Source organism: Phocoena sinus, chromosome 6, assembly GCF_008692025.1.
Source record: "Phocoena sinus isolate mPhoSin1 chromosome 6, mPhoSin1.pri, whole genome shotgun sequence".
Lineage (NCBI taxonomy): Eukaryota > Metazoa > Chordata > Mammalia > Artiodactyla > Phocoenidae > Phocoena > Phocoena sinus.
Window position 1 is genome coordinate 86,391,693 of NC_045768.1, and position 20,927 is coordinate 86,412,619.

The 20,927-nt window shown below is 43.8% G+C and overlaps 1 protein-coding gene across 1 annotated transcript in view; it reads right to left on the reverse strand.

The window, feature by feature from the left end:
• Positions 1 to 617: 617 nt before the first annotated feature.
• The window catches only part of FBP2 (fructose-bisphosphatase 2), a 34,774-nt gene continuing 14,464 nt past the window's right edge, over positions 618 to 20,927 (reverse strand). Inside the window, exons 4-7 of the mRNA XM_032635281.1 lie at positions 18,088 to 18,228; positions 9,131 to 9,268; positions 4,300 to 4,419; positions 618 to 1,032 (exon numbers count right to left, since the gene is read on the reverse strand). Of these exons, the coding sequence (XP_032491172.1) occupies positions 838 to 1,032; positions 4,300 to 4,419; positions 9,131 to 9,268; positions 18,088 to 18,228 (594 nt within the window). The 3' untranslated portion in view covers positions 618 to 837. The remainder of the gene's footprint in view (positions 1,033 to 4,299; positions 4,420 to 9,130; positions 9,269 to 18,087; positions 18,229 to 20,927) is intronic.

A 20,927-nucleotide genomic window follows, 5' to 3' on the forward strand; every position in this document is an offset into this window, starting at 1 on the left:
GTTTTCTTCTTATTTTTAAAGAGTATCTATTAAAATGCTTCTTTCCTTTTGATGTGTTAATGGGATTAAAATATTTCCTGAAAATATTAAAAAGGAAAAGTCAAGAGGTTGAGAAACGTAGGTATTAATTTTTAAATATTAATTCCAATTAGCATGTGGCTTTGTCAATAGGTGACCACATTTTTCTATTCAAATAGTTGTTGGTTATCCAAATAATTGCTCCTAAGAAAGGCTTGATCCAAAATTTTAGAATTTAATACCCATGAGATTTCTAACTCAAAACCTATCCACAATAAGACAAAAACTTCTAAGAAATTAAGTCAGCCGTTTATATATTTAAATATATATAATGTATATATTTATATACCTTGAATATATATAAGTATATATAATAAGTATATATATATATATAATATACATATCTATTTTATAAGAAAAGAAATTAATCACTATAGGACTCCGACACTAGGTTCAAATTTTAAGCAAACCAAGACAAATTCTTAACTGATCTCTGTACCTTTGGCCCACAGGTGGATAGCTGCTGATTACTTGGGCTGATAGACCTAGAATCACAACCCTATTTGCCACTGTTCATGACAGAAGACAAATCAAAGTCATTCTTTTCACACGTGAGTTTTATTTTTAGCCCTTTACACTGACCACAGACTCACCTCTGGCTTCTAGACTTATCGTGAGCCCTTGGCGTCTGCTCCTCTGGATGTGATTTGGTGGATTTGCCTTTTGTTTCTCATCACCAGCATTCACTCACCTATCATTCATCTAGGGTCCTTAACAAGGTACAACACAAGGAGAAGAGGGCTTGAGGGGTCAGACTCACTACCTGCCTGCCTGGTTTTTCTGTACACAGGTGAGATATTCCTGCACATCATCCGGGGACCCTAGAATGAGGGGGACTCGTTGGTGAATGGCCTCAGGCTTCACGTCCAGCACAGGCTGGGTGCCTGTGGTCGCCATGCCTCCTGCCTGCTCGATGATGTAGGCCACAGGATTGCACTCATACAAGAGCCGGAGCTGCAGAGGAACAGAGTCAGGTGGACAAGTGTTGCAAGTTGTCAAAATTCCCACGCCATGCCCCTAAAGTTCCGCGAGGAATTCCAATTACTCAACTGCTGTCTCATTAGCGCGAGTGCATTTGCACATCTCAGCGGAGCTGGCTGCCCGAGCCCTACACTCTCCAGGAGGCTGGGTGCCTCCGCTGATACTTATCACATATGCCTTTGGGGACACCTCTGGTCGACATCTACCTGTCTTGTGACCTTTATGCTTATGAAAGCTTGGCCTTCTCACTTGGGAGTATGAGATCTAGGTACTCATTTCTCTCTGGTTCCGCAATGAGGTAAACTGACTCTGCGGGGCCTGGTTAGGAGCCTCTGTATGCCAGGCCTTATGGCCAGTCAAGCGTCTAGCTTGGATGGGATCGGAAGGTCACCTCGGGAGTGCTGGCCAGTCTCTCAAGATAACCACACTGTCCGGCATCGTGGGGAGGAACATCTCAAGTGTCGACTTGGCCGCACAGTTTGCTGGTGTTTAAATGGCCTTTCCTTTTGGCCCCTTAGACTAAGTTAGTTAACTCTCTCATTGCATGCTCTCCCACAGAATCCTGTACTTCCCCTTTCATAACAGTCCAGACTCTGAAGTTTGTTTAACATCTGCCTTCCTCATTGGACGCCCTCCCTTGAGGGCAGGGGAGGGGTCTGTCAGGTTGGTCTTTGTGGCATCTCCATTCCTAGTACTGCCTGACATGTAGAGAGTGTCCAAACAAGGCTACCGTGTACACTGCACAGGGGCTCCCAGTGGAGGGCAGAAATGGGGGTGGGGGAAATCAGCCTGCACCTTTGTTTGCCAGGCCAGGTACATGTGTCCAGGGCCGAGCCTGTTCTGAGAAAGAAATGCCTTTCTAAAAGGCACTGTGAGAACTAGCGGGTGTCTGTCCTGTGTCCAGTTAGAATATGGTGAATTGACTTGAAATGGGCTGACTGAATGTCCTTTCTGGGTCTACTTCTGTCATTATGTTCTGACTCCCTCCCCATCCCCTGACCCACAGCGGACACACACACACACATCACATTAGATTCAGGGTGACATTCTAGCTGCACGCTCTGACTCAGTATCATACGATCTTCTCCTTCCTTCCCTCATAGGTACAAAATCTGTAGTTAAAAAAATTTTTCTCCTTTTCCGCAATGAGCTTTCAAAGTGGTTGATCTAGCTCTGTGCAGCCTTTTTCTTTCCATTCTTTTCTTGAAATGCGTTTGTTAAAACTACTTGGAGAAAACAGTTATATCTTGTGCTGATTTTTAAATTATTGTTATTTCAAAGAGAGGAACAAAATATCTCCAATCTGGGTTGGAGAGCCACACATCGAGGAGAAAGTAAATTAAGACTGTAGAGGGCATTTGTTGCCATTTTGGGAAAACAGCATACCATGCTTTTGTTTGTATCATGTTGATTCAGATACAATAAATAAGTAAACAAATAAACAAGCACAGCATTCTTGCATAAAGCTTGTCTCGGAGGCAAGGTTTGTTCTGACCTTAAAATGCCATTGTTGTAGTAAACGCATCTTAAAACACAATGTCTGGATCTTCATGGTACCTTGACCTGCAGGCCATGCAATCTATTTTTTTTTCACGATTAAAATCCACACTGCTCTACAGAGACAAGCGCACATAGGAGGAGAACCCAACCACGCACCCACACACACAGATGTGGTCACAGAGACCTTGAGAGCTAAAACATGGAGGTCAGAAACCAATGATACTTTCAATGTGGTGCTATGAATATAGATCTATATATGCAATTATACATGCTTATGGAAATGTTTTTGTAATTATATGTGGATATTTTAAGACTCATTTTAAATCATCTTAATAATTAGTAATAATTAGTCTTAATGTTCTCCCTGTTGGAAATGCGTACGTGACAAGACCGGTTCTACTTAAGAATATCCACATTAAAAAAAAAAAAAAAATAGTGGGGCTTCCCTGGTGCCACAGTGGTTGAGAGTCCGCCTGCCGATGCAGGGGACACGGGTTCGTACCCCGGTCCGGGAAGATCCCACCTGCCGCGGAGCGGCTGGGCCCGTGAGCCATGGCCGCCAAGCCTGTGCGTCCGGAGCCTGTGCTCCACAACGGGAGAGGCCACAACAGGGAGAGGCCCGCGTACCGCAAAAAAAAAAAAAAAAAAAAAATAGGGGACTTCCCTGGTGGTGCAGTGGTTAAGACTCCACGCTTCCACTGCAGGGGGCGTGGGTTCAATCCCTGGTCGAGGAACTAAGATCCTGCATGCCGCGCAGCGCGGCCAAAAAAGAATTTCCACATCTTCTACTCTATCTCACTTAATACTCCGTAACACTTTTCTTTCCTCCAGCACCTTTTGTGCAGATTTATCTGTGACTCTTAGTTCAACCAGCTAATATAGGTGAGCTAAACACTCACGTGAAAAAAAATGTCTGACATACCAATCTGCATATTAAAATCTCCTCTCTGGTCTCATGTGCTGTGTTAGATTTCTTACCGTGGCTTTGAATCTGGCATTCCAATAATTCAGGTCGCCCGTGCTGAGAGACATATATACATGTGGCTACTTGTTAGTGTGTCAGAGAATACAACAGGGCTTTGTCTGGATTTGTCTACCCACCTATGATTCTGTGACTGGCTAAAAATCAGGCACCTTGCCATGGCGGTGTCTATTCAAAACAGATGCACTGGGACCATAAAGTTGCAGTGAGACCTTCCAGGAGCTACCTTTCCAGAAATATTGAATGAGTTCTGAGCAGAACTGCTTAGTCTGGACTTTGGGAACTGTCTATGGAATTTTTGGGTAGACCTCAGATCATCGTGAACCCCCTGAAAACATATGTAATGTGTATGTTTACGTGTAATTTTCTTCTGGGAAGTGGGTCCATAGGTTTCATTAAATTCTCAAAAGGGTCTATGATGCAAAATCAGTTGCTGATGAAGCTAAAAGATAGACACAGCATTGGGAACGTGGGAGACGAACACAGCTGACTCACAGTGAATTGAGGGGCGTGAGGCCCGCGGAAGTGAAGGCCGGTGACAATCGCCAATAACAACAACTTCAGCCACCTCCTTCTCCACACCTTCTACCACAGCCTCAGAATTCACTAATGGGATAGAGACTTCGTTTCTCTTCCACCTGCCCACTCGCAGACAGACATGCCAAGGACAGGGCAGTAGCCAAAAAGCAGGCATGATGAGAAAGCGAATTCTGACTGGTTCCCTGAACGGGTTCAGCCAGCAGACAAAGGAGAGTTACCTTGCCCTTCGGATTTTTCTGGTTCGCTGGGTACAGGAAGATCCCTCCATAGACCAGGGTGCGGTGCACGTCAGCCACCATGGAGCCCACATACCTGGCCCCATAGGGAGCACTGCCATCCTAGAAGGCAGAGAGGAAAGAGACAAGATGCAGTCAGCTTAGCAATTACTGCATCTGCTTAGCATCTGAAGCACCTGCTTCAGGTCACACATCCAGCTGGTGCGACCTCTGCATTCCAGGGCCTCCTTCTTCCACCCACCAGCTTTGGAATTGAAAATATTATATAACTGAGCATTCCATTCATTAGGATGCCCCAAACCTCAACTAGTGATTGGACTCATTAAATGTTGGACTACTTAAAGTGAGAGACAATACGTGTCCTAGACAGAAGCTAACAAGAAAAAAAAATTTTTTTTAAAGAAAGAAAAACGAAGTACAGACAAACGCCAACTGTTTGGCTGTTCCTTGAATCTCCTCCTTGGCCCCCAGAGTTCAGAGCACTTTTCAGCTTTCTGAAAACCAGATTCCCTTGAACCATGACAACTTTTGCACTTAGTGTAAGCAGTGTTTATTCACTGGCAAAATTATTTTAAGGAGCCTTAGAAATCATGCAAAAAATACAACAACTTCCTTATAAACCTCAATTTCATTAGTCATGTAATGAAAAGAATATTTGTTCTGAAAAGAACAAAGTTCATCATTTCCCTCAAGTAGGGCATGTCAGGTAAGGCACGACTGTCTGATGAAATGGTTTGGGCAGGTTTGCTTTTCCTCATTCAGTGACCCATCTGAGACTTCTGTGTCTAATCTAATAATTCTCTGACAGTGCAGGGAAACACCAAACTTCCTCAGGGCAGATATCCAGTGTTTTGTGTGGCATCAGCCATAATAAAATGCATTGATTTCATAAGCATTTATATTCATAAGCCCCTCCATCAGTCTGTGACGCCCTTGGGGAAAAGACTTCCTGCTTGATCTTGGCATTCCCTGAGCCCAGCCTGGTGTGAGGCAAAAAGTACATGCTGGGAAAATACCTACTGAATTTCATCTACGTGAGATTTCTTGAAAGCACTACTCAGGTTGTTACCTTAAAAATTACATGGGAGATTTTGCCTCCTCCATTTTATTCACATAATGATATTAAGTATATAAAAACACCTTCAGATGCCAATTAAGAGACTTCTCAGTAGGTAAAAGAACACAGGTCTGGATTAGACCAATGGCCATAAGGATGAAGAAAATGGACTAACTTGAGAGATATTTAGGAAATAGAGTTGATAACACCAAGTGAATGATTAGACATGGGCATAAGAAAGAGGTAATCCTCTCGACTCATTCCCCGAATGTTGTTGGGAATGAACATGATGGTTGAGGCAGTATGGATCAAGAGAAGAAGAACCAGGAAGGAGCAGAATTGGGGGTGTATGTTCAGTGGGGGGTGGGGGATAGGAGGGTCAGAGTTGGACATGTGGAGTTCTAGGTGTCTGAGGAGCAAGCAGATCTGAATTCCATCAGAAGAGACTGGATGAGTTCACCCTGGCAGGATACCAAGTGTGAGCTGAGAGGTTTGTTTGGAATAAAGTCCTGTACCAAGCTTGAAGGGCAGGCAGAAGTGTGGAAGCCAGTAAAAGAGGCTAAGAAGATGATTAGGAAGGTGGATGTAAAACCAGACACAAGGCCAAGGAAGGGGTAAACACCCCTAAATGCCATGGAAAGGTCAGGTAACATAAGGTGGAAACATGACGCTGGATTTGGCAACACAGATAAAAGAGGATTATAAAGGGCAGACAATGGAGCAAAGAGAGTTAAAGAGGGAATGACAGGAAAGAAAAACTTAAAAAAAAAAAAAAAAAGGAAACATCCTTCCAACTTCTGGGTATTTATCCTAAAAAACTAGGAAATAGAATCTCAAAGAGATATCGCCATACCCATGTTTACTGCAGCATTCACAATAGCCAAGAAGTGGAAGCAACCTGAGTGTCCATTGACAGATAGGTGGATAAGAAAATGTGGTATATGCACACAGTGGAATATTATTCAGACTTGAAAAAGAAGGAAATCCTGTCACTTGTTACAACATGGATGAACCTTGAGGACATTATGCTAAGTGAAATGAGCCAGTCACAAAAAGACAAACACTACATGATTCCACTTACCTGAGGTATCTAAAGTAATCCAGCACATAGAAACACATAGGAGGGTGTGGTTACTAGGGATGGGGGAGGGGAGGAGGAAATGGGGAATTGTTGTTCAATGGATGTAGAATTCCAGCTTTACAAGATGAAAAAAAGCCCTAGAGATCTGTTGCGCAACAGAAGGCTCAGATTTTAATCCTGGCTCTACCAGTTAAATAAGGTCATCTTTACTCAAGTTACTGAATAAGGAAGAACAAATCTGACTCTATATTGGATCTGTTTAGTTTACTTTAACCTTTGTATTCTATTGCTTTTGCTACAAATTAAGAATGCTGCCTCTAGGCTGAAATATACAGGACAGCCCATTCTCAAGGCTCTGACCTTCAAAGGTCACTTTTCCATTCATATAGAGATAAAAAGTTGCAGAACAGAGAATAACATTTGTCTTGTAGATTTACAGGAACATCCTGACTTGACCTATGTTGACAGCTGCAAGCACAAAGGATTCTGACACCAAGAAGTCTGCAACAACCAATCACACCCCCTTCCCTTTTAGTATAAAAGAAGCCTGAATTCTAACTCAGGTAAGGTGGTTCTTTGGGACACTAGTCCACCATCTTCTTGGTCTGCTGGCTTTCCTAATAAAGTCGCTATTTTTTGCCCCAGTAACTCATCTCTCTATTAGCCTCTATTGCCATGCAGCAAGCAAGAAGAGCTTGAACTCGGTAACATTACTTGACTGTTTAGGGCCTCAATTTCCCCATATGTAAAATGGGGACTGTGGTATTAACACTTATCTTGTAGTCTGTTGGAGAATTGAATGAGTTAGTACACAACAAGCACTAGGAACAGTGTCTGACATAGTATACACTAGCTACTATTATCATGACTAATAGAAGAGTGCAGTCAGGGATAGGAGAAGCTGCTACTGTCAGGAGACAAACAGCAAAGGAGGACTGCTCCTTCCACAATGGCGGAGGGTAAGGAAAAGTGCCTGGACCACTTCCCATCTCCCAGGGGTGCGGTGTGTGGGAGAATTGCAGCCGGAACACAAAGATCCTGCAGGGAAGCAATGGCCTCAGGAAGAATGAGGTGTGGGAGGAGCACTGCCTGCTCACACTGGAGAGGGGCTTCCCGAGGGCAAAAGTACAGGAGAGGGGGCTTCCCTGGTGGCGCAGTGGTTGAGGGTCCGCCTGCCATTGCAGGGGACACAGGTTCGTGCCCCGGTCTGGGAAGATCCCACATGCTGCGGAGCAGCTGGGCCCGTGAGCCGTGGCCGCTGAGCCCGCGCGTCCGGAGCCTGTGCTCCGCAACGGGAGAGGCCAGAACAGTGAGGCCCACGTACAGCAAAAAAAAAAAAAAAAAAAAAAAAAAAATATATATATATATATATATATATATATATATATATGGTTTTTTTTATATGGTTTGGTTTTTCAGTGGTAAAATATGTATCTTCCTTTATGGGTTCTAGAAGAGGCGCATTTTAGTTTAGAATGGGAACCACCGTGAAATCATCTCCAAGACTGGGAACTTGTAAATAATTTTGACTTTATCAACCTCACAATTCATATCCTGTTACTTCTGCCGTTAAGATGTCTAACAGGTTTGTGCATGACAGCAAAGGAGAGGTACAGGAGACTGCACTTCTAAGAATTTTGCTTAAAGAACAAACAGAACAGAGAAAGAAGAAAACTCTCTAAAGCTTCTGTTTGAGGCAGCAGAGGCAGGTCCCAGCACCCTGTTAACTAACTGCTCTGCACCCTCTGGAATCCCGAGCTTTTTCGCCCTGGAGCTCGTGAAGGGCTTCCCGGGACAGCCAGGCTGGCACATCACACCACTGCTTTTCCAGCCACTTCCAGTGTAGGTCAGACTTCACATTCTTGATCTGAAAATGCTCTGACTCCTTCCCACACCTGTCTTAAAAGCACTCTTTGTACGGCAGACATACATACTGCATTGTTTGGGCTACATTTTTTGTTTGTTTGTTTTTTGGTTTTGTTCTTTTTTTGCCGTACGCGGGCCTCTCACTGTTGTGGCCTCTCCCGTTGCGGAGCAACAGGCTCAGGACGCGCAGGCTCAGTGGCCATGGCTCACGGGCCCAGCCGCACCGCAGCATGTGAGATCCTCCTGGACCGGGGCACGAACCCGTGTCCCCTGCATCGGCAGGCGGACTCTCAACCACTGTGCCACCAGGGAAGCCCGGTTTGGGCTATATTAATAGCCACATGAAGTCCAGGACTCAGTGATCACACTGAGAGCCAAAGACCTTCCTAAAACTTGGAGTAAACACCAGGCCCTGATATTAGAGCATATGAATGGTACTTTTAAATGTAATTATTCCACCTAAATACAATTAAGTGACCAGAATCAGCACAGGTGGTAGCTTAGCAAAAAATGACAGGGGAGATGCTCTGACCTGAAACTCTGGATTTTGAAATATTGATCTCTCCCTTCTTCATAGACAATTTCTCCTGGAAAAACTCACCTGGAGAGTATTATCTATACTACGTAAATTTTAGCTATGAAAGACTTTGATTGCTTATGAAGAAAGTCAGAGTTTGCCATTCTCATACAGTCCAGAGCCATGAACAGGGACATCACCCTCTTTCAGCCAGGCCCCGACAGCCATCCCCAAAACAGGAACCCACTGAGACAGCATTCCCCCTGCTTCTGCCTTAGCTTTCTTCACTCACCTCGGGAAATTTCTTTTTCTGCACATATTCTGTGGTGGCAGCATCAAAATACTTGGCATAGCCCTCATTGAGGCTGTAAATCTTTCCTTTGTTTTTAATCTTGACATCTTTTTCCACCAGGACAAATTCACCAAGAGCCTAGAAAGGTGAAAAGAAACACCAGGAAGAAGAGAGATACCAGGAAACAGAAGCCAACAGCACACACCAACAACCAGAGAACAGTAGAAGATGTGGGTCTGCTAAAAGAACCCTGGGGTTTGCCGGGTCCTCTGCAGCCTGCCTAGTGATGCTTTTATGAGTTGTATAAAGAACAGTGACAATATGGAGCCTGCACAGGCAGCTCAAGCAGTGATATAACAAGAAATAAAATAATTCAAAGGAAAAAGAGGGAAAATTTCCTTTGTAACTTTCACCGTAGCTAGGTTACTCATTTGTAAAGAACCTAGCTGTATTTATCCCCCAAGTTCTCACCCCTGGTTAATTCCTAATGTTTTCAGGAAGATTTGGGCCATCAACAATGAGAGGAAAGAGTTACTCAAATGGGATTTGTCATGAAGGTGGGGGATGCAGTTAGACCACTAATTTGTGGTCCAGTTATTTTTCTTTAATTTATCTATCCTGTATTTCCTATAATGTTTTTGCCATTCTCTTCCACATTCAGTTCAGCTTTTTTTTTTTGGCGGGAGGGCGGGGGGAGGGGGGCGCATGGTGAGGCACGTGGGATCTTAGTTCCCCAACCAGGGATCGAACCTGTGCTCCCTGCATCGGAAGCGTGGAGTCTTAACCACTGGACCGCCAGGGAAGTCCCCAGTTATTTTGTTTATCTTAACGACTCAATGTTGGAAACCATTCAAAGTTCCTGTATCCCAACTACTCTTATATGGGTAAAGAGAAATCCCTTCAGTCAGAAACTGTATTCGCTCAGCATGAGGAACAGTTGATAAAAAAATGTTTTTTAAATCCTGAGAATTAAAGTGCCGACGGTCTCATCCCTAGGAATGTAATTAGCTAGCTGCAGATTCACTTTGAAAGGCTGGATGTCTCTCTAAGTCACTAGGAAGAAAATCAGACCCTGGAAATCTAATCAGTTTTGATTAAACTTTGAAGACTCAGAAAATAAAAATGCCCAAGATGACAGCTCACAGCTAGAAGGCTCCAAATGAACGTCTACAACACTCCCACAAAGAGACAAGGCCACACTGACCGTGTCTGAAATAAGACAAAGATGAGGATACTCAAATGCAAAAACAACTCAACACGCCTCTCTTCTGCCAAATGTGAGTGATGAGTGCTTCTTTACCAATGACTCTCTACCCTCACTTTAAACTTCCCACCTCCTACATACAAACTGAGATACACCATCAATCATTGTACCCACATCTAGACAACACCCAATCCAGAACTGACCCTCTCTTTCTCAAATACTCCTTAGAATCATCAAGCAAAACCCCAAGAGCTATAATAAGCCCAAGCCAACCCCCTCTTAGCACGATGCCTCACGGTTCCTCCAGAGTGCCTTCTCCCTTGCTACTAAACCAGCTTCTTACGTTGTGGGGAAGTACTCGATGGTCTCTGGATCATGAGCTTTAATCACTTGTTCTGGACATCTGTTGCTTTGGAGCAGCTCAGCATGGAGTTCCACGTCCTAAAAGTACCCGAACTTCCTTTGAATAATTAACTTTTTTCATTGGATGCCAGTCTAAGAAGACTCTAAGCTGGGCCTCCTCTAGCCCAAGGTCAGGCAACTGACTGAGCTTAACAAATTACATACCCCTTCCTGGCATTTGAAACCTGAGGAGAGACACAGCATCAGGGGTGGTGTCCAGACCAGACAGGCTGTCCTGTGGGACCGTTCCTGTGAATCCAGCTTCCCAGACCTGCCCATCTCTAGCCTGGGGCCTGAGCTTTCCCATTAATACAGTAAGTCCTTTACTTAGTTTAGCCAGGATCCTTTTCTTTTTGTTTATCAGCAAAGATCAAAGACAGATACTGTTGTCTAAATAATGTCTACTCTTATTTATCCACCCCAGGGGCTGTGGGTGTAGACACTCAGGCCCCTGGAGAGTTGTTCCCTATTGTGGGATGGAGGAACTGGCTGTGGAGCCTTACTCTAACCTGGAAAATAAATGTCTTTTTCTGACTGTGTGATCACTGGCACCCACTGAATATTAAAAAGGCCTCCCACAGGGCTTCCCTGGTGGTGCAGTGGTTGAGAGTCCGCCTGCCGATGCAGGGGACACGGGTTCGTGCCCCGGTCAGGGAAGATCCCACATGCCACGGAGCGGCCGGGCCCGTGAGCCATGGCCGCTGAGCCTGCGTGTCCGGAGCCTGTGCTCCGCAACGGGAGAGGCCACAGCGTTGAGAGGCCCACGTACTGCAAAAAAAACCCAAAAAAAACCGCAAAGGGCCTCCCACAGCTTTGAGAAGAGGGTACCTGATTATCAGGTACCATATCCTTGTCACCCAGAAATGATATCTGCTATTTGTAAACAAATGCCTTGTCATTGTGGCTTATACCACAGTTGAGAGTTTGGTTAACGTGAGGCGGTCCCTCCATGCCTGAACAAAATGTATGCTCTGACAAAATCAAATTACCAGCCCTGCAAACTCACAGATCAGGCAGGCTCTTAGCTGCCCCACCAAGGAACTCTGGGCTGTGAGGTCCTGCCTGAGTAACCTGCTGGCCACCCTCTATGGTTTTCTACCTGTGACAATTGCCATAAGCTGCTTCAGCTTGAAGTCAACCTTTCAAACTGGTCCTCAGCTTCATACACTGGGTCCTTGCTCAAGTGTCCTTTGTAGTAGGGTGATGTGATCCAAAGGGTTTTCAGGCTAATAAAGAGAGCTCAGCAGAGAGCATGCTATGGTTCGTCTCTTCTTTCTCATGTGTAATCAAACTGTCTGGCCTACCTGTATCCAGACTGGGCCCCCCTATCGTGACCGAAGGTGGAAAGTATGAGCTGTGTCTCTAGAATCCTTCAGCTGGCCCCCTGAGCCAAAGGCACTTCCCTACTACCCGTAGAACCACTTCAGAATGTTCTTGGAGATATTTTGCTTGTAATCGAGAGAGTTTATTCAAAATTGTCTGGTATAATAGTTTAAACACAAAACTGCCTGTGAATTGGTGTGCCAAGGCCACTTCCTCTGTGTGTGCGTTTATGTGTGTTTATGTGTGTGTGTTGGGGGGGTGGGTAAGGGAGGAGTCTCACACATACTGTTAAAGGAACCACTGACAGAAACCGCCCGCCCTGGTCAGGTACCATAGTAACCACCTGCGTGAGTTATCTTACAACAGGAGGTCCTGGTAAGGAACATGGAACTAATAAGCTACTTCCAACCGGAAGAATTCGGTAAAGGTCAAAAGGAGAGAGGAGACCCCAGTCCATATATATATCCTACCAACCTCCCAGAATCCTTCTTGCTGGAATCCTTCTTGGCTGAGCGATGCAGGTACCACCAGGAAGGACCCTCAGTCAGAAGACGGGTCAGAGACAACCCCGAAACTAATCCCATTACCATAAAACCCAAGACTGTGAGCCACGTGGCAGAGCAGTTCTCCTGGGTTCCCTTCCCTGCTGCTCTCCGCCTGGGCGCTCCTTCCCAATAGTCTTTTGCTCTGTCAGCACGTGTCTCCTTGGACAATTCATTTCCAAATGTTAGACAAGAGCCCATTCTTGGGCCCTGGAAGGGGTCCCCCTTCCTGCAACAATTCAACCAGGCAATTCTCGGACACCAGCAGTGTGTCTGAAATTCAACTCAATTCTGACACTATCTACACAGAGATAGCATCAAATTCTACAAGTTAAGGGTTCAGTCCTAGAAGTCTGCCTTCTCCCGAAGTGGGGACACTTCAGACGCCAGTTTCAAACCCAGGTTGTCACCTATAACTCTGACCGGCCATAAATCAGAGGTTCTCAGGATGAAACCAAGCAGGGCCCTGTGGGGCTCCCAGGCATACAGGCCTTTCTGTCCCCCATTTCTTGCAGGCAAGACTCCAGCCTCCATGACTTTCCCTGAGTTCCAAAGGGCAGATTTGAATAGTTGCTAATTAAGAAAGGAGCAGCCATGAAACCACCTAAGGTAAGATAAAAGGGACCAGAGAAGCTCATCAAGATTAGGAGACCTGACCACCTGAGACCCTGCACACACCCTAATCTTGTCAGCAACCCCACCCTTTTGAAACTTTGCAGAAGAAAGAATGCAAGACTGTTATTGCCTTGATCCTTATCACATACCTCTGACCATGAGCCCAGACTATAAGACCTCTCCCTGTTCCCCAGGGAGGGGGACACAGTTCTTGAGGTGCTAGCCTACTGTGTTCCCTCTTTGCCTGGCAAAGAAATAAAGCTTTCTTTCTTCTCCACAGCTCTGTCTCCATATTTCTGTTCAGTATCAGTACGCAGGAAAGCCAAGATTTTGGCATCAGGGACTTCTTTCTCAGGGCAGTTAATTTGCTACAGTGGCTCCCAGAACTCAAAGAAAGCATTTTACTTACTAGATAACTGGTTTCTTACAAAAGTCTATAACTCAGGAACAGCCAGATGGAAGAGATGCACAGGGAAGTGGTGAAGAGCTCCACTGCCCTCTCCGGGCTCACCACTCTCCTCAGTCTCAACCCAGAAGCTCTCTGAACCCAGTCCTTTGGGTTTTTATGGAGGCTTCATTATACAGGCATTATAGACATGATTGATTAAATCGTTTGCAATTGATTCAACCTCCAGTCCCTTTCCCCTCCTCTGAGCCCAGGGGGTGAGACTGAAAGTCCCAACCCTCTAATCATGCGGTTGGGTCCATTGGAAACCAGCCACCATCTTTAGGAGCCTTCCAAAAGTCACCTCATTACCATAACAAAAGACCCCTTCAGCACTTAGGAAATTCCAAGGGTTTTGGGAGCTGTGAGCCAGGAACCATGGATGAATAACAAATATATGAGGAATATATTTTGGTCATCTTGAAACCGTGCACCTCAGATTGGACCTTGAACCCCTGTGCCAGAACTCGAACACAGCCTAAACCCAGATTGGGACTTGAACCCACACTGCTAGGACTCAAACCTGGCCAAAACTCAGTCTTCCAACCGAGATCCCACACCTGGTTTCAGGACTTAATGAAGCTCAGGTTCTTGATGTCTCACTGCAGAAAGAACTCGGTGAGAGACAAAGTGATAGGTAAGAAGTGGATTTATTTAGAGAAAAACACACTCCACAGACAGAGTGTGGGCCATCTCAGAAGGTGAAAAAGGAACCAGGGTATGGGGCTGTCAGTTTTTATAGGGGTGGGTAATTTCATAGGCTAATGAGTGGGAGGAGTATTCCAGCTATTTCAGGAAGGGGCGGGACTTCCAGGAATTGGGCCACCGCCCACTTTTTTATCCTTATGATGGGCCTCGGAACTGTCATGGCACCCGTGGGTGTGTCATTTAGCTTGCTGATGTGTTACAGTGAGCATATACTGAGGCTCAAGGTCTAGTGGAAGTCGACTTGTCCGCCATCTTGGACCCATTTGGTTCTAATCAGTTTAAGTCATGTCTTCGGGCTGTGTCATTCTTTCAAAGGTCGTGCGCGCCCTGCCCCCTTCCCTCCTGTTTCAATCTGAATGATCAAATTTATTTATTTCTTATAAATCACAATTATCACAGCCTGAGTGTGACTCTTGGCTCCACTGCTACTAGTATGACCTTGGGCAAGTTACCTACCCTCTCTGTGCCTCACCTTCCGTGTCTGAAAATGAGAATAATAGTAGGACCTACCCTCACAGGGCCGCTGTGAGGCTTAAATGCATTAATATATGCAAGTTGCTTAGAACAGATAACCTATCCACCACTCAATAAGCACTGTCTAACTGTCAGCTACTATTCTGAGAGTATCATTGTAGCAGGGAAGAGCTAAATCAGATTCCATGTTCGATCTGTTTCTTTGACTTTAACCTTTGCTTTTTGTTGCTTTTGTTATTATAATCATACATAATGGCCTGCCACAGGGAACCCTTACCCTGTGCCTGAATGTTAAACTAAAGTGCCTTTGCTCAGCTCACAGGGAGATAATGTGACCCTGACCACCTGTGAATGGCTGCAGAAAAGAAGAAATCCCGATGTTGGCCAAGACAGGCAAAACTAATGGCCTCTTTACTTCACTTCCTCACCTCCTCCCAGTCTCTGTTCTATAAATGAAACTACCATCCAGACCCCAGTAAGATGGTTTTTTGGGGACCCTAAACTGCCATCTTCTCGGTCTGCCGGCTTTCCAAATAAAGTCGCTATTCCTTGCCTCAACACCTTGTCTCCAAATTTATTGGCTGTTGTGCGGCAAGCAGAACAAGCTTGGGCTCAGTAACATTATTTGTGAACTACAGATTCCTGCTTCTATGAAAATGAGAAATTAGAGCATCAGTAAACTGACACAGCAATGCGTTTTGCTCTGATGGGTTTATATGTGAAAAATTTAGACTTTAAAATGTACCAGATGGACTTCCCTGGTGGTGCAGTGGTTAAGAATCTGCCTGCCAATGCAAGGGGACACGGGTTCAAGCCCTGGTCCAGGAAGATCCCACATGCCATGGAGCAACTAAGCCCGTGCACCACAACTACTAAGCCTGAACTCTAGAGCCTGCAAGCCACAACTACTGAGCCCACGTGACACCACTACTGAAGCCTGTGCGCCTAGAGCCCATGCTCCGCAACAAGAGAAGCCACAGCAATGAGAAGCCCACGCACCGCAGCGAAGAGCAGCCCCCACTCGCCACAACTAGAGAAAGCCCACATGCAGCAACGAAGACCCAACGCAGCCCAAAATAAATAAATAAATAATTTTTAAAAATAATAAATAAATAAATAAATTTTTTTAAAAATAAAAGATACCAGATTTCCATACTATAAAGCTTAGTTTTTTAAATAAATAAATAAATAAAAATTTTAAAAATCAAAAGATACCAGATTTCCATACTATAAAGTTTAGTTTAACTGTTTTGAAATTTGTAACCCTCTTCCTTCCACTCACATGTGAAACAGGAAAGAAGCGGGCAGGACACAACCTTTAAAAGAATGACAGAGCCATTGAGGACACAACAAAAACTGGTTAGAATCAATTAGGCTCAAGATGGCAGAAGACTTGACTTCCAGTGGACCTTGAGCCTCTTATATATGCTCAATGTAATACACCAGCATATGCTAAATGACACACCTACCAGCACCATAACAGTTCCAAGGATGACCATAAAAGACCAAAAAGTGGGCAGTGGCCCAATTCCTGGAAATTTCTGACCCTTCCCCAAAACAGTAGGAATAACCCTCCCACTCGTTAGCCTATGAAATTACTCAGCCCATAAAAAGCTAACCATCCCATATTTCCAGGCCTCTTGCCTTCTGAGATGGCCCACACTCTGTCTGTGGAATATGTTTCTGCTTTGGCCACTCTCACTTTCCAAGACAACCCCATGTCCTGTGGCCATTCTTGCCTTTTGAGGCAGATTCTGTGTATGGAATGTGTATCTCTCTAAGTAAATCCACTTCTCACATATCACTTTGTCTCTCACTGAATTCTTTCTGCGATGAGACATAAAGAACCTGAGACCTGAGACCAGGTGTGTGATCTCAATTAAAAGACAGTTCAAGTCCCAATATGAGTTGTGCGGTTTCACATGCACCAGCATGTAAAATCCTGAAATGTTTGTCTAAAACGTTTGTTTGATCAGTGCATTATCTCCCTCCACTGCCTAGAATGGTATTTGGGGACACACTAGATGCTCAATAAACATTTGTAATTTCAAATTAAGTTGAAATACTGAACAATAGCTTTTGTTTCACAGAATACTGGAAATTTTGAAATGGACTTTGGTCAAAATTATTTGAGGGCTTCCCTGGTGGCGCAGTGGTTGAGAGTCCCCCTGCCGATGCAGGAGACATGGGTTCGTGCCCCGGTCCGGGAAGATCCCACATACCGCGGAGCGGCTGGGCCTGTGAGCCATGGCCGCTGAGCCTGTGCGTCCAGAGCCTGTGCTCCGCAACCGGAGAGGCCACAACAGTGAGAGGCCTGCATACCACAAAAGAAATATTTGAGTTTTCACAAGACCTGATTATATTTAGCAAAGTAGTTCACAAGTAATAAGCAAAGCATCCAGCATTTAAAAGAGAAATTCTATAAGTTACACATCTTTTCCAAAATTTCTCCTGAACATTTTTAATGTACATTTCCCATGAAGGCTCACCCTTTATTTTTGAACTCTTGTGTCTTTATCCAACTATGTCGTCCTCCAAACAGCGTTAGGCTATCATATTTTTCATCTACCCAGAGGTTGTGCTTCTTCCCCTTCTGCTACTGAGCATTTTCTCATTGTGGAAAGTGTGGAGAACAACACAGAATCTGATAAAATAGCTTTCTACCAGTCACTCCTCCCATTGGGAAGAACATGTGTATTAGGGGAAGTCCTCCAAACTGGTGTCCAGTAGGGTAGCCACTAGTCACATGTGGCTATTTAAGTTAATTAAAAAGAAATAAAATTTAGAAACCCAGTTTCTTAGTCACACTAACCACACAGCAAATGGTCAATGGTCACAGGAAGCTAGTAGCCACCGTAACAGACAGTATAGATTACAGTAGAGCATAGCCATCATCACAGAAAGTTCTAGTGGACGGTGCTACTCTAAAGAATCCATGCTTCTGGCTGGAAATTGGCATCATCGGGATTCTTAAGTCATTGTATTCCCATAAACCAAAGAAGTTGAATGCATTTTTTGGTCATAAATTCCTTAAGAACAGGGCCTGAGTTGCTACAACTGACTTTGTAGAACCCCTCAAATGCCCTCACTTGAACAGAGGTTCTTAAATGTTTTTAGATGATTCTGTTGGCTCTCCAAACTAGACTCTCTGGCCCCAAAAGCAAGTATTAGGAATGACTAGGAAATTATCTCAGAGGACAGGAATTAAAGCACAAAGGCCCATACCGCCTTATTGGGTACCTACTGGGTCAAGCATGAAGAGGTCCACTCCTTGCCCAGTGGAAAGAGCCACCAGTGTTGCACTTCCATAGAGTGCATAGCCTGCGGCTACAATGTTGCGGCCAGGCTGCAGGGCATCCTTTTCAGAAGGCTCATCCTCTGAAGTCTGCAAAAGAGAAAAGGGAAACATTACTGTCTCTGGAGAGAACCCTTTGCCAGAGGCCTGCATTTCAGATCTACTTGAACCACTGAAGGAAACGCAGTTCTAGAATTTCAAGCCACAACAAATGCATCTGGAGGAAACGCGTTGCCATGTTAATGAATGGTTCTAGCTGAACCATTGCAAAGGCCATTCTTGGACTTCTCCCTGTTTTCTGAACGTAAAACTACACCTTCTCTTAAAAATCATAACCCATGCTCCTTGATAATTATAACGACCAAGGTCATTGAGCTCTGATTTTGTGCAGTACCTCATTCTACATACACAACAGCACTCCAAGGTAGATAGTATTATGACCTCCATCGTTCAGATGAAGAACTCAGAGCCTGAGCGACTGGATAACTCACCCAACATCAAGAGGAGCTGGAGTCAACCCAGGCAGCTGGGCCCAGAGCTCGTCACCGTCCATGCGCTGCCCCTTGAAGACACTGCCCATGTCTGTCCCCAAGTCTACAGTTCTGGACATTTTCTTGAGGAAGCCTCTCTCTTTGGCTAGCAGCGCTAACAGTGACAATGGGAATGGGAATTCAGAGAGACAGGGCAAGGCAGGCATGCTGACGAAGGAAGAGCGAATGTCCTTGATGGAGGGGCAGAGCCACACCTGAGACTGGATTTGACAACCTACTTTTCCAGGTATCTCTTGAAGGATTCGTCCCTCCCTACTTCCTTGTGCTCAAAAAGGCAAGGAAGGACTTCCCTGGTGGTGCAGTGGTTAGGATTCCGGCCTTTCACTGCCGTGGCCCGGGTTCAATCTCTGGTTGGGGAACTGAGATCCCGCAAGCCGTGGGGCGCAGCCAAAAAAAATAATAAAAAATAAAGTTTTACCTTTAAACCTGTAATCTATTTTGAGATGATTTTGGTATAAAGTATAAAGTTTAGGTTGAGTTCTTTTTTTTCCCTCTGTGGATATACAGTTGCTCCAGCATTAATTGTTGAGAAGACTCCTTCTTCCATTGAATTGTTTTCACAACTTTGTCAAAAGCTGTTAGCCATAAATTGTGTGAAACCATTTTTGGGTTCTCTGTTCTGTTCCATTGAACATGTGTCTATCCCTCTGTTAACATCATATAGTCTTAACTTTTAGAATAACCTTATCTATATCTACAAAATATCTTGCCAGGATTTTGAGTCAAACCTATACATATATCAGTTTGGGGAGAATTAACATCCTTTACAATGTTGAGTCTTCCAACCCGTGAACATGGTATGTTTCTCCATACAAGACACATTATTTGATTACTTTCATCAGTAATTACTGGAAGAAGTACTATTCCTTTTTTTTTTTTTTGAGTAACTGTAAATTGTATCATATTCTAAAGTTTAGTTACCGTATGTTTATTGCTGATATATAGAAATCCAATTGATTTTTGTATGTTAATTTTGTATCCTGTGACCTTGCTGAACTCACTTCTTAGTTCTAGGAAGCCGGCTTTGGTTTTGGTGTTTGTAGATTCCTTAGGAGTTCTCTACATGGACCATTCTATCGACAGTTTTTCATTCCAATCTGTATGGTTTTATTTCTTTTTCTGGTCTCACTGCCCCAGCTAGCTCTTTCAACATTATGTTGAATAACAGTGGTGAGATTGGACATCTTTCCCTTGTTCTTGATTTTAGAGAAAAAGCATTTTGTCTTTCACTGTTAAATATAATGTTAGCTATTGTCTTTTTATAGATGTTCTTTATCAAGTTGAGGGAAGTTTCCCTTCTATTTCTTGCTTCCTGAGAGTTTTTGTTTGTTTTGTTTTGTTTTATAACTGAGTGTTCAATTTTGTCAAATGGTTATTCTTCATTGATGGACATGATTCTATGATTTTTCTTCTTTAAGCTGGTTGATGTGGTGGATTACACTGACTGATTTTTGAATATTGAACCAACTTTCCATCACTGGAGTAAACCCACTTACTCATGGTATATAATTCTTTTTATGCATTGTTGAATTTTATCTGTTAATATTATGTTGAAGATTTTGCATCTATTCATGAGAGATACTGGTCTGTAGTTTTCCTTTCTGAACTGTCTTATCTGGTTTTGGTATCTGCGTAATGCTGGCTTTAGAAAATAGACTGGGAAGTATTCCTTTCCCTTCTCTTTTCTAGAAGAGATTGAATCATCTTTAATCACTTGGTATAATTCTCCAGTGAAACCATCTGGGCCTAGAGATCTCTCTTTTGAACTCTATTTTCTTAGTAACTATAGGGCTGTTCAAATTATCTGTTTCATACTGAGTGAGTAATAATAGTGTGCTTTTTAAAGAATTGGTCTACTTCATCTAAGTTATCAAATTTATGTGTGTAGAGTTAGTTATAGTATTATATTATCGTTTGATGTCTCCAAATGTTTTAAAATATCAGAACGACTCTGAGATGAAAAATCTAGTGCATAAACATGTGTTTCTCTGATCATTTTCCCAAGAGAAATTCCAAATAATAAAAGTATTGGGTGAAATACTTTTGATGCATATTGAAAAGTTGCCGTGCAGAATCTGATAAACATAAGATAGTATTGTCTTTTCAACTTGGCCAATGTGATAGGTGCAAAAAAAGACATCTGCTTTAATTTCCATTTTGTATAATTAATAAAGTAAATTTTTATATATTTATTGACCATTTTTATTTCTTATTTTGTAAGTTGCCTGTTAGATGTCA